This window comes from Cydia amplana, chromosome 3 (assembly GCF_948474715.1).
Source record: "Cydia amplana chromosome 3, ilCydAmpl1.1, whole genome shotgun sequence".
In the NCBI taxonomy this organism is placed as follows: domain Eukaryota; kingdom Metazoa; phylum Arthropoda; class Insecta; order Lepidoptera; family Tortricidae; genus Cydia; species Cydia amplana.
Window position 1 is genome coordinate 11,663,267 of NC_086071.1, and position 12,645 is coordinate 11,675,911.

A 12,645-nucleotide genomic window follows, 5' to 3' on the forward strand; every position below is an offset into this window, starting at 1 on the left:
ACGTCCAATTCAACTGACCGATCAAAACCCGCAATGTAATGAAACTCGCATGCGAGTTCTCGCATCGTCTAAATGAGACCTGAGATGAAACAAGTATTACAAGAGAGGTGTGATATGTTTGACTGTCTGTCTGTGTGTGGCATCGTAACTCTCCAACAGATAGGCCAGTTTCGATGCGGTTTCTTTTACATGAAAGTGAGTTTTCATGTGGTGGTTCTTAGATATGTTTCATAGAAATCAATCCATGAGTTTGAAGGGCATCTCTTCCAAAATGAGCTCTTTTCGAAAATGATTTTGTTGGTATATAGCGTAAGGGTATTTTTAATTATTCTATTATTATATTACCTACTATTATTCTAAATATTGATTGAGTATAGGAAAGCGACAGTTGGATTTATTTTATAGTATCGTAAATCTATAATAACTAGTTCAATTTTAATCTTCTCGTCTCACACCAACACCCCATTTAACTGTCAATAGTGTGTGCAAGTCTTAAACGATTGGCAATAAATAAATTCTCCGCGGGAAGTTTGTTGCATGTGTTGACACAAGCTGAGCAAATATTTGCCGGATTGATATCGGGGTGCTTTAATTAAACCAAAACACGATGGGGTCGGCCAAACTTTAATGCGCAGTTTTATTGCCCCGTGTTAAATACGGTAATAAATGACAATTTGTTTTCATTTGATTTAAAATATATTTGTGCAGTATAAATTATGTGCTTTTTAATAGATCAAAAAAATCACTTTAATCATCAATCACTGTATTCACTGTCTGTTCTGTTTACCATTTATTGTTTTAACCGATGGGCGTCCACTGCTGGACAAGGACTTCCACAACCCGAGATCTAGACCAGATCGTCGGTCCATCTAGCTTGCAGTTTTACCGCATAACTTCTTCCGGTACAACCTTTAATAGAGTTGAAGCGTTCAATAAACGATCCGAAACTTTTGGAATAGGTAATTTATTAAACGCGTAAAAAAATACTCCCGTTTAATAATAAATCTCTTCTTTTACTTTTATAACAGTCGCAAGGTAACACGCGGGGCTATTGTTAGACACCCCAAGACTATCTTACTCCAATATTATTCAACCAACAGTCAAGTGAAATATGAAACAATTTTATATGAATCTTTTACCCCTCGACGCATCATTGGAGGGTGGTAAATACCATTCTGCAAAGATCCTTCACTTCTTTAGTCATTGCATAATACGCTTAGAAGTTGTAGCTCTTCTTATAATGGTAACTTGGCTTTATTCTAATGCCACCCGCGCAAACCAATTGATATTAAATATAAAACAATAAATTGCGAAGGGGAGATGTAGAAAAACGCTAGAGAAGAGTCTATACACTTTTATTTATTATCCCTCCGCTAACATGAGGTTCAAATTAAACTTTTACTATTATTAAAATTTTGCGGTCCCCAATTTACATAAATTACAAAAATTGTTAATGGGGTTTTAAAAATGTATTGAGTGAAGTGGTGGTGGCCGAAAGGATCTGACGTCCGACTTTCAATCCGGAGGTCGCGGGTTCAAATCCTGGTTCGTAACTAATGAGTTTTTCGGAACTTCTATACGGAATATCATGTGATATTCACCACTAGCTTTTCGGTGAAGCAAAACATCGGGAGGAAACCTGCATACATCCGCGAAGAAATTCAAAGGCGTATGTGAAGTCCCCAACCCGCATTACGCTAGCATGAGGACTATAATCCCTCTCGCGCATGGGAGGAGACCTGTGCTCAGCAGTGGGACGTATATAGGCTGAAATATTATTATAAATATTAAATATAATGTACATTTGACGTATTGGTTTTATTGGCATCTGGTCCCACTAACTAGAAAACTATTTTCATAGTTCAATGAAATATGTATTACATGATTAACTGTTAATGTTTCGAAACAAGTCGTGGTAATAAAATCATGTGAAAACGTGGCAATAGTAAAATATCTGTAAGCTATTACTAGCGCTACTACTTCTCATTGACGGCCTAGTTTAAATAATATTTATCCCTCCTCTATGTTAAATGTTACATTCCAAAGACTAAAAAATAAAAAAAATGGTTGTTGAAGACATCTATTCATTTAAAAAAAAAGTCCCCACTTTACATGTATACCTACCCTAATTTTCTTTTTTCAATACTTTTTATTTGACTGCTTTGCAGCTTTCTAGCTCTAACGACCACTGTGCTTTGAGTATGTGCAATGCCGCAGACGGACAGACAGAAATGACGAAACTATAACTAAGGTAGGTAAGGTAAAGTGATTGAAACTCAAGTACCTATGCTAAAACGGATTAGATTAAAATATTGGACCCGCTCGGAGACTGTAATAACATTGAAATTGATATGGTAAGGGCTTATATATGCAACTTCGTATTTGCTCAGTTCCCGGAATTTCGCTGTTTTCCTCGAACCCCGAAAGCTGTGTAGGTAGAGGTATATCGCAGTGTCTCATGGCTGTCCGGAGTCATCGAACTCTAGTCGGGGAAGTTGGGAACTATGTCGTCATCTACTGGAAAAGGTTGTATACTGTAGATAAATAGTGGATGAAAAAGTGCCTGCTACGCAAAGGTACCCACACGCATAGTGTGTAGCGGCTCTGAATAGACATGTTGTGCTACGGTACGGCCGCTACGGCGTAGCCTCAATTTTATTCAATAATTCTTGCACACGTTGTTGTTATCGCTGTAAAGGGTTCGAAACGTCGGGATAGATTATAAATTCATTAGGTATACGCGATATAATCTGTTTTATAAGTTAAGTTGATTGTAATAAGTTAAGTAGGTAGGCAAATGTAACATAAAAATGCTAGGGAGATACTTACCAACTCTTGAGATTTAATTTAAAGCACCCAGTTTCAGAACCTGGAGTTATGTTAAAATAACCTACTAATGAAGAAGATAACGCAACATACTAAGACACACGGCAGTGTACTAATAAACTATGTCTAAGTCCAGTCTTATCGAAACTTTCGGATGGCATGAAGTAAGTAGGTAATTATGATAACACTAACATAGGAAGGTCACCCATCTATCAGCATAATCCCTTGCAATGAGGAATATTCAAAGCCAATTGAATAATCCCTGCATCGCGTTAATAGGAAGTCGCATAAGTGAAATTTTATAAGTCGTGAATTCAACTGCACTGACCGCGTTTAGCGGCCTCGTCCCTTCCGCGCGATTAGTGTCCCTCACTCGTGTCGTGGGACTCGTGGGATAACGTGGACTTCTCCCCCGTGATTTAAACCTCACTATATTGCACGCTTTATTACATGCTCGTTGGAACCGTCGCAGGCGCGTGCGAGTAAATATTGGCGATGATATGAAATCGTAATGCAGAAATATTCTGGGGATGAAATATACGGGGTCCCTTTGTTTCCCATTAAGTTTAAATCATAATGTATTATTCGTCATATTATCATTAGTCATAAAACTGAAAATGTTAACTTTTCAGGATTTTCGTAAGCTTATCCTATAGATAGGTTAGGTTAGGTATGTTTTATCGCAATCCAGAAATGTGACGCGTTTCTGAACCAAATAAATTAGGTATGACTAACGAAAATGCGGGCATTATGACTTAATACTTTTTGGGAAACAATAGAGACCCGAAATATGCATGTATGTATGAAAATAAACCCTAGGTTATTTTGTATAGGTAAGTTAGTCTATTATTTCCATCCCAAACCATATATGTAGGTACTTTACTCATATAGGTACATGTAGGTACCTACTTACAATTACGGAGACGTTTTTTATTTTCCTCTCAATTTTTGATTTTTTCGCTGAATTTCTTGTCAACAGAACAGTTAGCTGATGATGGGGTCCATAAACATATAGACGCCATTTGGCGGAACTTTACAAGTCTTTTAAGCACGTAATAATTATCTATTCGTATAGCTATTTTAGTATATTTTTCCACAAATTGAAAAGGTAAACATTTCCTGAAGTTGAATTGCAAGTATTCGGCACAACCATGGCACAACCATCTTCGTTACTACATAATTACCTATTATGATTTCGCAACAACGCTTTGGCGGCAGCTTTATACAGGCGTAAGTATATCGATTTAGATTTAGATCTAATTGGATTTAAAATTTAATCGTTATTTAACTCGCTAGAGCCAGTTCAGCCGCAGCCGCAGCGCATTGCAGATGTTGTTTTCGGTCACTGCAATGAGATAGACACGTCATTTTGGATTTGGCACAGATTTTATTTCTTCGGATGCGCACATTAAACTTTCCTTTCCAGTGAAACTGGATACCTACATGTATACGAAGTTCTATAAAAATCTTGAACTAACTTTATTACGGTACCGAAAAACCTACTTAAAATAAATGTAGTTTTAAACTCGTTCCCCGCAACAATCTGACTATAACTATTAAATGTAAAATTTAAAAACCCCTACGCTAAAATGTTATAAAATCCATTTAATGACAAAAATGCTTTGCATCATTTTGATCATTTTGGAGAAGGGCTGATACTCTTCAAACTGCTAGATCGATTTCTATGAATCATAACTAAGAACCACCTCAAGAAAACTCGCTTTCACGTAAATAACCGCATCGAAATCGGCCCATCCGATGGAGAGCTACGATGCCACAGACAGTCAGACAGACCGACAGACTGACACACATTGGCGTACGTGCGTCAAACATATAAAACCCTTCTTTTCGCGTCGGGGGTTGATTCTATCGATTGTCACTGTGACAAGATAGGAAGTGGCACAGAAATCAAACTCCTTGACTGTTACATCATCAGCAGATTAGGTAGGTACCAATTAAAATAAGGGCACGCGTTACGACTGTAATATATTTAATTCTCCTGTAAATTCTTATGCATTTGCACCTAATAAGACATTAATTAACACAATTCCAGTTCGCATGCAAACTAAGACAATTCGTAAGTGGAATAGTTGGTGCTGGCGGGCCGCCAATAGTGAACGATCGTTATGAGCCAAGGACTTGGTGATCACGGCAGCGCGGCGTGCGGCGTGCGGCTCCGCTCCGATCGTATCGCGATTTATTGCACCGCAAACCCGGCCTAAGGTCGAAATCAACCAAATTATGCCATGACTGGAACCTACCTAAAGTGCTGAGTCTCTGAATAATACCAGTATAATAATATATGCGATTATTTCTAAACATTAGCAAGAAGGATACCGCCTGGACCGCGTTTACATCATCTGATATTTTGAATAAGATGAATATCGTTCCGACTTCATACTGAATTTACTGATTCATCTATTACTTATTCATTTCAGTGCATTACCCCGCTCTTCCTATTTAATGGATGAGTTTTGATGATTATGATATGGGTAATAGCTTCTATCCGAGATTTCATCTGCGGATGAAATCCAATTTTCGTGATAAAAACTATCCTGTCCTTTCACCTAAATCCGTTCAGCGTTTAAAGCATGAAGAATTAATAGACAGAGATATTTTCAGTTTTAATATTAGTAGGGATTATTTTGTCATTTTGTAGATAATGTAAACAGAGTGCTTGTAGAATAATGTATACTTATGCTGCACTTACCTCTATTGCAGGGGATTCGCGGTCGCTGCAGGTGGAAGGCGCGGCGTTCGAGCGCGCCGCCGAGCTGCTGCGCAGGTCGCCCGAGTTCACGGTGCTGGCTTCCCTCAAGCAGGAGCCCGCCAACTCCGGCACCATTCTCTCTTTCTCCCACGGGTACAACAGGTACGATCCTTCTTCCTCTTGATGTTACCTCTTTACCTCTAAATCGCTAAAACAAAAAGAACTCATTACCCCTGGAGCAGATGTTATATAATTGCGAATAAAATAGTAGGTACCTATTTCTTAACTACCTATATTTTTAATATAGTTACTTATGTCTCTAATAGAGGTAGGACCATTTGCTAGGATTAAGAATGTTAGACAGTTACTTTGTGCTTTGTGCAGTTAATTTAATTCCCTTAATGTTATTGTCATTATTACAAAGAGTCACGAAATGCAGTAAAGCAATGATTGATTTGCGAGTTGTAAAGACAGCGATGCGTGTCGCGAACGACCGGCGTAGCGCCGCGCCAATCAAGAGACTCCCCGCTGTCTTACATGCGCGTGATTGATTGCTATGATTTAATGACGCAATTCCTTTGATGTCGGGTAGAGGGCCATGAAGCACCGGCACGAACGGGGCGCCGCGCGCGCCCGGCCTCGGCGGAACGGACCACGACGGGCGCACTGACGGTGAGTTCTAGATCTCAACATCGCTGCGCGCGCACGCATCTCGCTTCCCCGGCGGCATTCGTGCGCACGCATAGGGGAGTATCATGTATCTTGGAATGTCCTGTGCCTCGGAATGTCCTCCTCGATCCATCCGTTGACCCCATTGCGCTCACTGTGACCTCTGCATGGCCGTAATTGTGCGGGGCGGGCCGGCTTGCATGCGTCCGCCCGGGCCCGCGTTCCCGCCGACCGTCTTGTGTTCTGTGTCTTGACGTGCTGTGTTCTGTATCTGTCTAACCCTCACGCCCGACTCTCTGTTACCTACTGCTGTTGGCTGTTGATGTTTGTCGTGCCGCGCTCGCGCCGAGGGGACGCCGCCGGGCTCGGCCGCACTTGCATTCCAAGCGACATGGGAATCCATATTGTGCTTCTCGTTCTGTGTCCGACGGTAACCTCGGCTCGCGCCCGTCGCGTCGGCGCACGGGCGCCGAGGAGAACCCGGCGAAAGATATCGGACACATGGCGAGAGTTCTGTTTCTTTGTAGCAGTGCTATGAGACACGTCAGCTAGTCGACACGATCGCGATTAGTTCCGAGGTACATGGTCCCCTATCCTGGCCGAGCGATATTGAGATGTAGAGCGAGCCGAGGTCCGCTCGCGGTCGCGCGCCGTATACGCTGTCCGAATATTTTTCTTGTTTGCTTTGTTTATGTGTACCTCGGAACAGTTCGCAAGAGAGCGGCGGAGACATTCCGAGCGATGTCGCGGCGCGACCTCAGGTCTCGCTGAGTAAAGGTTACGCGGTGTGCAGGTACCTGGAGGTGCAGTCGAGCGGACGCCGAGACGAAGTGCGCTTGCACTACGTTGCGGCGGGAGAGGCGCGCGAGGCGGGCGAGGCACGCGTGGAGACGTTCCCGTTCCGACTCGCGGACGGCGCGTGGCACCGCCTGGCGCTAGCCGTGTCGGGCGCGCAGGCCACGCTCCTCGTCGACTGTCATCCACTCTACCGCCGCCTCATCGCGCCGCCCGATCGTAACTTCACGCAGCCGCAACTCACGCTCTGGGTCGGGCAGAGGAATAGCAAGCATTCATTATTCAAGGTATTATTTTTGATTCCATAGTATTAACACAATGTTTAAATTAATAATGCATGCTGTGATTGACTTTAAGGCTTTAAGGCATTTATTGCAAACATAATTATTACATAATATTAGGAGGAATAAATATAAATGGGTTCTTATAGCATAGTTCGTATTGTACAGTCACCTGCAATAATATGTTACTCTTCGAAGGCCGCAAAAATATATGTCACGCTCTTATGGCTCTACAAATAAGATCGTGTCAGATATTTATGCGGCCTTCGCTGTGTAACATATTATTGCAAGTGACTGTACAGTAAGTAAATGGTATCATCTGTTGGTGATCCTAATACATAAACAAATCCGATTTAGCTTTAACTTATATTTTATTTTATTATTTATTTAGAATATATACTAGAAAAATACGTATACGTATATACCTGTCGGTGGCTTCTTAATACAACTAATTGACAAAAGCAATCGTGAGCAGCGTCTAAAATGAACCAGCCAATTTATAATTTCGCATACAATTATAAACTTAATGTAAGTAAAATAAATTTGCAAAATTTGCATACATTTCAGGGTACTCTACAAGACGTGCGGCTGGTGAGCGGGCCGCACGGCTACCTCGCGCAGTGCCCGGGGCTGGACTCGGAGTGCCCCACGTGTGGCCAGTTCGCGCTGCTGCAGGCCACCGTGCAGGAGCTCACCACACACATCCATGACCTTTCGCTTAAGGTAGGCCTGATTCGTCGCTAGAGATATTGAACCTGAGACCAGACTCAGTAAAAAGGTTACTCACTATTCGACCTCACAGCTAAGATATTATTAGAATGTTGCTTGGGTTACCTAGGTTTTGCAGCGCTTCCGTTCTTTTGGCTAAGGCAGCAGCCGATGATTGATTTTCCTGCACTTATTCATAAAGAGGCGGCTCTCTTTACTGTGTACAATCAGGACGAGCCCTTACAGTATTCTAAATATGATTTGTCTGTTGTGGTATTAAATCGAATATTACCTAATATTACCAATATTACCATTATACTTAATATTACTATAACAGTTTTGAATGATTAACGGTTAGTTTCACTAGACTTATATAGACCGGGATGTGAACCGTGATTACCTTTAGTATTGTTTTCGAGCTCCCGATATTTCGACGCAGTTACATGCATCTTGTTCACGGGTTACTGAAGATAGCGGGCAATATTACTACCTACTTAGTAACATACTTTTGGTTCATAGGTCAATATTTTTTTATATTACCGTAAAATGGGGTGAGTAGGGTTCGCGAGGAAAGTTGGGTTATGAATGGGGAGAGAAGGGTTGAAAGGGAGGTGAGATGGATTTTTAAGGCTACTGCTACAAAAATAATGTACTTATTCCAATTTAAAATGGAGCTATAGTAATACTCATAACAAAAAAAATCTGTCCAACAATCTTCCAAAATCACCTTTGTATGAAAACCCAACTCACCCGAAATACGAGGGACTACGGGGTGAGGTGGGTTTTCCTGTTTATCGTCAAAGTTATAAAATGGAATTACCCAAAATAAAATAAAAACTAAAATACCAACGTCCGGAACTCTTATTATATAAGTACACCAATCCGTTTGCATATGTAAAAATAAAATGTTATCGAGGTTTGAATGTCAGTTTTGCGCCTACTCACCCCATTTTACGGTACTTCAAATAAGAGTCCTCTGTTATTGTAAATGATTAAATAGTTATATACAGGGTGGCCCATTTAGATCGGTCAGTATGGGAAAGTCTGAAACTATAAGGCATACGAAGATCTGTTCTTAGGAACCATGTCATCGATTTTAATAACAAAAAAAACTGCATTCATACATTTAAAAAAACCTGTACTCAGCTCGGGAATCGAACCCGGACGTTTTGAAAAATAAAACTAAAACTATTTCTATTTAGATATCGATTGTGTACGTCTTAAGCAGTAAATTTTACTATGAAACATGATGTCTAAAATTAATAAAATTAATTGTTTTCATATTCTTTAATTTATTTTAGTAGGTAAGTGTTCGAAATAACCACCGCCTTTTTAGGGTTCCGTAGCCAAATGGCAAAAAACGGAACCCTTATAGATTCGTCATGTCTGTCTGTCTGTCCGTCTGTCTGTCCGTCCGTATGTCACAGCCACTTTTCTCGGAAACTATAAGAACTATACTGTTGAAACTTGGTAAGTAGATGTATTCTGTGAACCGCATTAAGATTTTCACACAAAAATAGAAAAAAAACAATAAACTTTAAATAGAGATCTTTGTAGTGGTTTTTTGTTTAGAATTTTTTTTTTAACCCGCATAAATGTCAATGTGGTTCAGTGAAGGGGACGGACTGAAAATCAGCGCTGCGCAGGCAATTTGTAATGAAATGACTGACGCAGCGTATGCTGAGCCCGTTCCTTTTGCCGCACAATTATTCTTATTTTTTCAATCCTTATGTTTTGTAACCTGTATGCTTTTTGTGTTGCAATAAATGGTTTCTTATTCTTATTCTTTCTTAAATTTTTGGGGTTCCCCATACTGAACTGAAACTCAAAAATTTTTTTTTCATCAAATCCATACGTGTGGGGTATCTATGGATAGGTCTTCAAAAATGATATTGAGGTTTCTAATATCATTTTTTTCTAAACTGAATAGTTTGCGCGAGAGACACTTCCAAAGTGGTAAAATGTGTGTCCCCCCCCCCCGTAACTTCTAAAATAAGAGAATGATAAAACTAAAAAAAATATATGATGTACATTACCATGTAAACTTCCACCGAAAATTGGTTTAAACGAGATCTAGTAAGTAGTTTTTTTTTATTGGTCATAAATCGCCTAAATACGGAACCCTTCATGGGCGAGTCCGACTCGCACTTGTTATTATTTTGAGTACAGGTTTTTTTTAAATGTATGAATGCAGTTTTTCTTGTTATTAAAATCGATGACATGGTTCCTAAGAACAGATCTTCGTATGTCTTATAGTTTCAGACTTTCCCATATTGACCGATCTAAATGGGCCACCCTGTATACGCGTTTTCCAGCTGGTGGGCGCGGAGGCGCGGCTGGCGCGGCTGGAGCAGTGCGACTGCCAGAAGTCGTGCTACTCCAACGGCTCCGTGCACGCCGACGGCGCCACCTGGAAGTCCGGGGACTGCAATCGCTGCTCCTGCGTGGTTAGTTCATATACAACCTGCATTTATTGCGTTACCAGTAGTTACTAGATATTTACCATAGTCTGTTAGGGGTCATCCATTAATTACATCACACGTTTAGGGGGAGGGAGGGGGTCAAGAAAATGTGACATATTGTGACATGGGGGAGGGGGGAGACACAAACTTTGTGACGTCACTTTAACTTCATCAGTAACCGAAAATTTATTTAAATTATTTTATTCGCTGTACATTTAAATAACAAGTTTTTAAAACGATAATCGTTTTTATTCGTTTAATTTTCTTTCCTAAGCAGTTTTGGGAATTACTAATATTTATATCGTCAAAAATATTTTGATAAAATATTAATAATACTTAGGTACTTACTTAATTCGATTTGGCGATTTCGTAGAAAAAATGTGACGTCACACTAGAGGGGAGGGGTTTGCCAAATGTGACCAAGTGTGACAAGGAGGGCGGAGGGGTCAAAAAAACCTAGAAATTCGTGTGACGTAATTAATGGATGACCCCTTAACAAAACACCATGCACATGGATAAATCACCTTTTCGAAGAACTTTTTTTCCTGCATATTGAAATATGATTGCAATTATAGGTACGTCCTTAACTTATTGGTACGTTAAATTATATGTTCTATTTTCAGCACGGAGAAATAACGTGCAGGCCAGTTGAGTGCGAAAGAACCGACTGCAAGAACCCAGTGCTACCTCCCGGAGCATGCTGTCCAACGTGTTTAAGTAAGTGTTAATTGTACCTACGAGTAGTCATCATCAAATATATATACCTAAGCGATGGCGAAAGTGCATGGCCAATGGTATATACAACGTGTTACATCAGCCACTGAAAGTGGATGGGTACTCGTTGTATAGGTCATACCATAGAGAAATATAGTAAGACAAGAGTGCTCACTCCATACATCAGTTCAGACTATTAATTTCAGTGTCTACATCTAGCATCGAGTAGCGGAACTAACAATAGATGTAGCACCGACCGGAAAGTCTTATCTCAACAGCATAAGACTTTCCGGTCGGTGCTACATCTATTGTCAAGTAGCAGTACTGATAGTTCCGCTACTCGATGCTAGATGCTAATAGTCTTTTTGGCACTAAAACTGATGTATGGAGTGAGCACTCTATGTATTTTTTTCTCTATGGTCATACTGAGCAACTTTTACTATGGGACCAACCCCGAAATCGCCAAAAAAATTGACTCTCCCATACATTTTGACTAGCTGCTGTTGATGTCTTGTATGGGAGTGTCAATTTTCTTATCCCACGATAATCGTCAACTGAGGGAACGGGTTTACGCGCTCCGAGTTTACGTTACGTAAAAAGCTACGTTTCGCCCCCAGGGCACTGCTTGCTGAAGGGCACACTGTACGAGCACGGCGACCGGTTCGCGCCGAAGGAGTGCGCGGAGTGCGTGTGCCACGACGGCAACATGCAGTGCACGCGCGTCGACCCCGACAGCGCCTGCCCGCCGCTGCCCTGCGACCCGCCCGACCAGTTCACCGTGCCCGGCGAGTGCTGCAAGTTCTGTCCGGGTCGGTTCATCTTCATATTTCATTACTAATTGACCGAAGCGTAGCGAAGGCCTACGTTTTGACTCGGGCATTTTGCTTTTGTATGTCCGGATGTTCTCCTCTACAGGTCACAATTCTCAACCGATTCTTGTGAAATTTTGTGACCAGATTCTATGAGTAATTTTTTTTTTTGTCGATCCCGTTTTTGGAAATTTTTAAAAATGGAGGAGTTGTGATACCTCGCGCTTAAACAAATAGTCGTATCGATATCATAAGAGTATTTTCTTTTTGGGACATATTTACGTAGTAAATGGCTTAAAATGCAGAAAAATTGTATTGCTGGTTTAGGCGGTATTTAGATATTTAGTTTGTACTCGAGAATGAGTAGCCGAATTTCGTCAGCTTAGTTAAGAACTATCATGGCGCGTTTTGTAAACAATCGCTTTTTTTGTTTGCACAGAGAAAGTCTGGGTTCGACCCCCAGTAAGACATAACTTTTTGTATTTTTTTTTTCACTTAAACTTCGTATTTTTTTTAAATAAATTAAAATCTTTGTATTGATGATTGATCAAACCGCTGTGTGGCGCTGTCATCGTGCACGGTCGCAATAAGCTATGCTCGCGAGGTCTACAGCTCACAGAGCCACTAGTCAATAGTGTTGTAGTGACACGCAGCCTCACTATTTAATTTGT

General features: G+C 40.8%; 1 protein-coding gene across 2 annotated transcripts in view; it reads left to right on the forward strand.

Annotated features, from left to right (window-relative positions):
- Positions 1-12,645, forward strand: part of LOC134662494 (protein kinase C-binding protein NELL1-like) — a 74,021-nt gene that overhangs the window by 54,811 nt on the left and 6,565 nt on the right. For both annotated transcript variants that reach the window (XM_063518740.1, XM_063518739.1), the window contains exons 3-8: positions 5,548-5,698; positions 6,999-7,287; positions 7,849-8,004; positions 10,305-10,436; positions 11,075-11,168; positions 11,783-11,974. In XM_063518740.1, the coding sequence (XP_063374810.1) occupies positions 5,548-5,698; positions 6,999-7,287; positions 7,849-8,004; positions 10,305-10,436; positions 11,075-11,168; positions 11,783-11,974 (1,014 nt within the window). The remainder of the gene's footprint in view (positions 1-5,547; positions 5,699-6,998; positions 7,288-7,848; positions 8,005-10,304; positions 10,437-11,074; positions 11,169-11,782; positions 11,975-12,645) is intronic.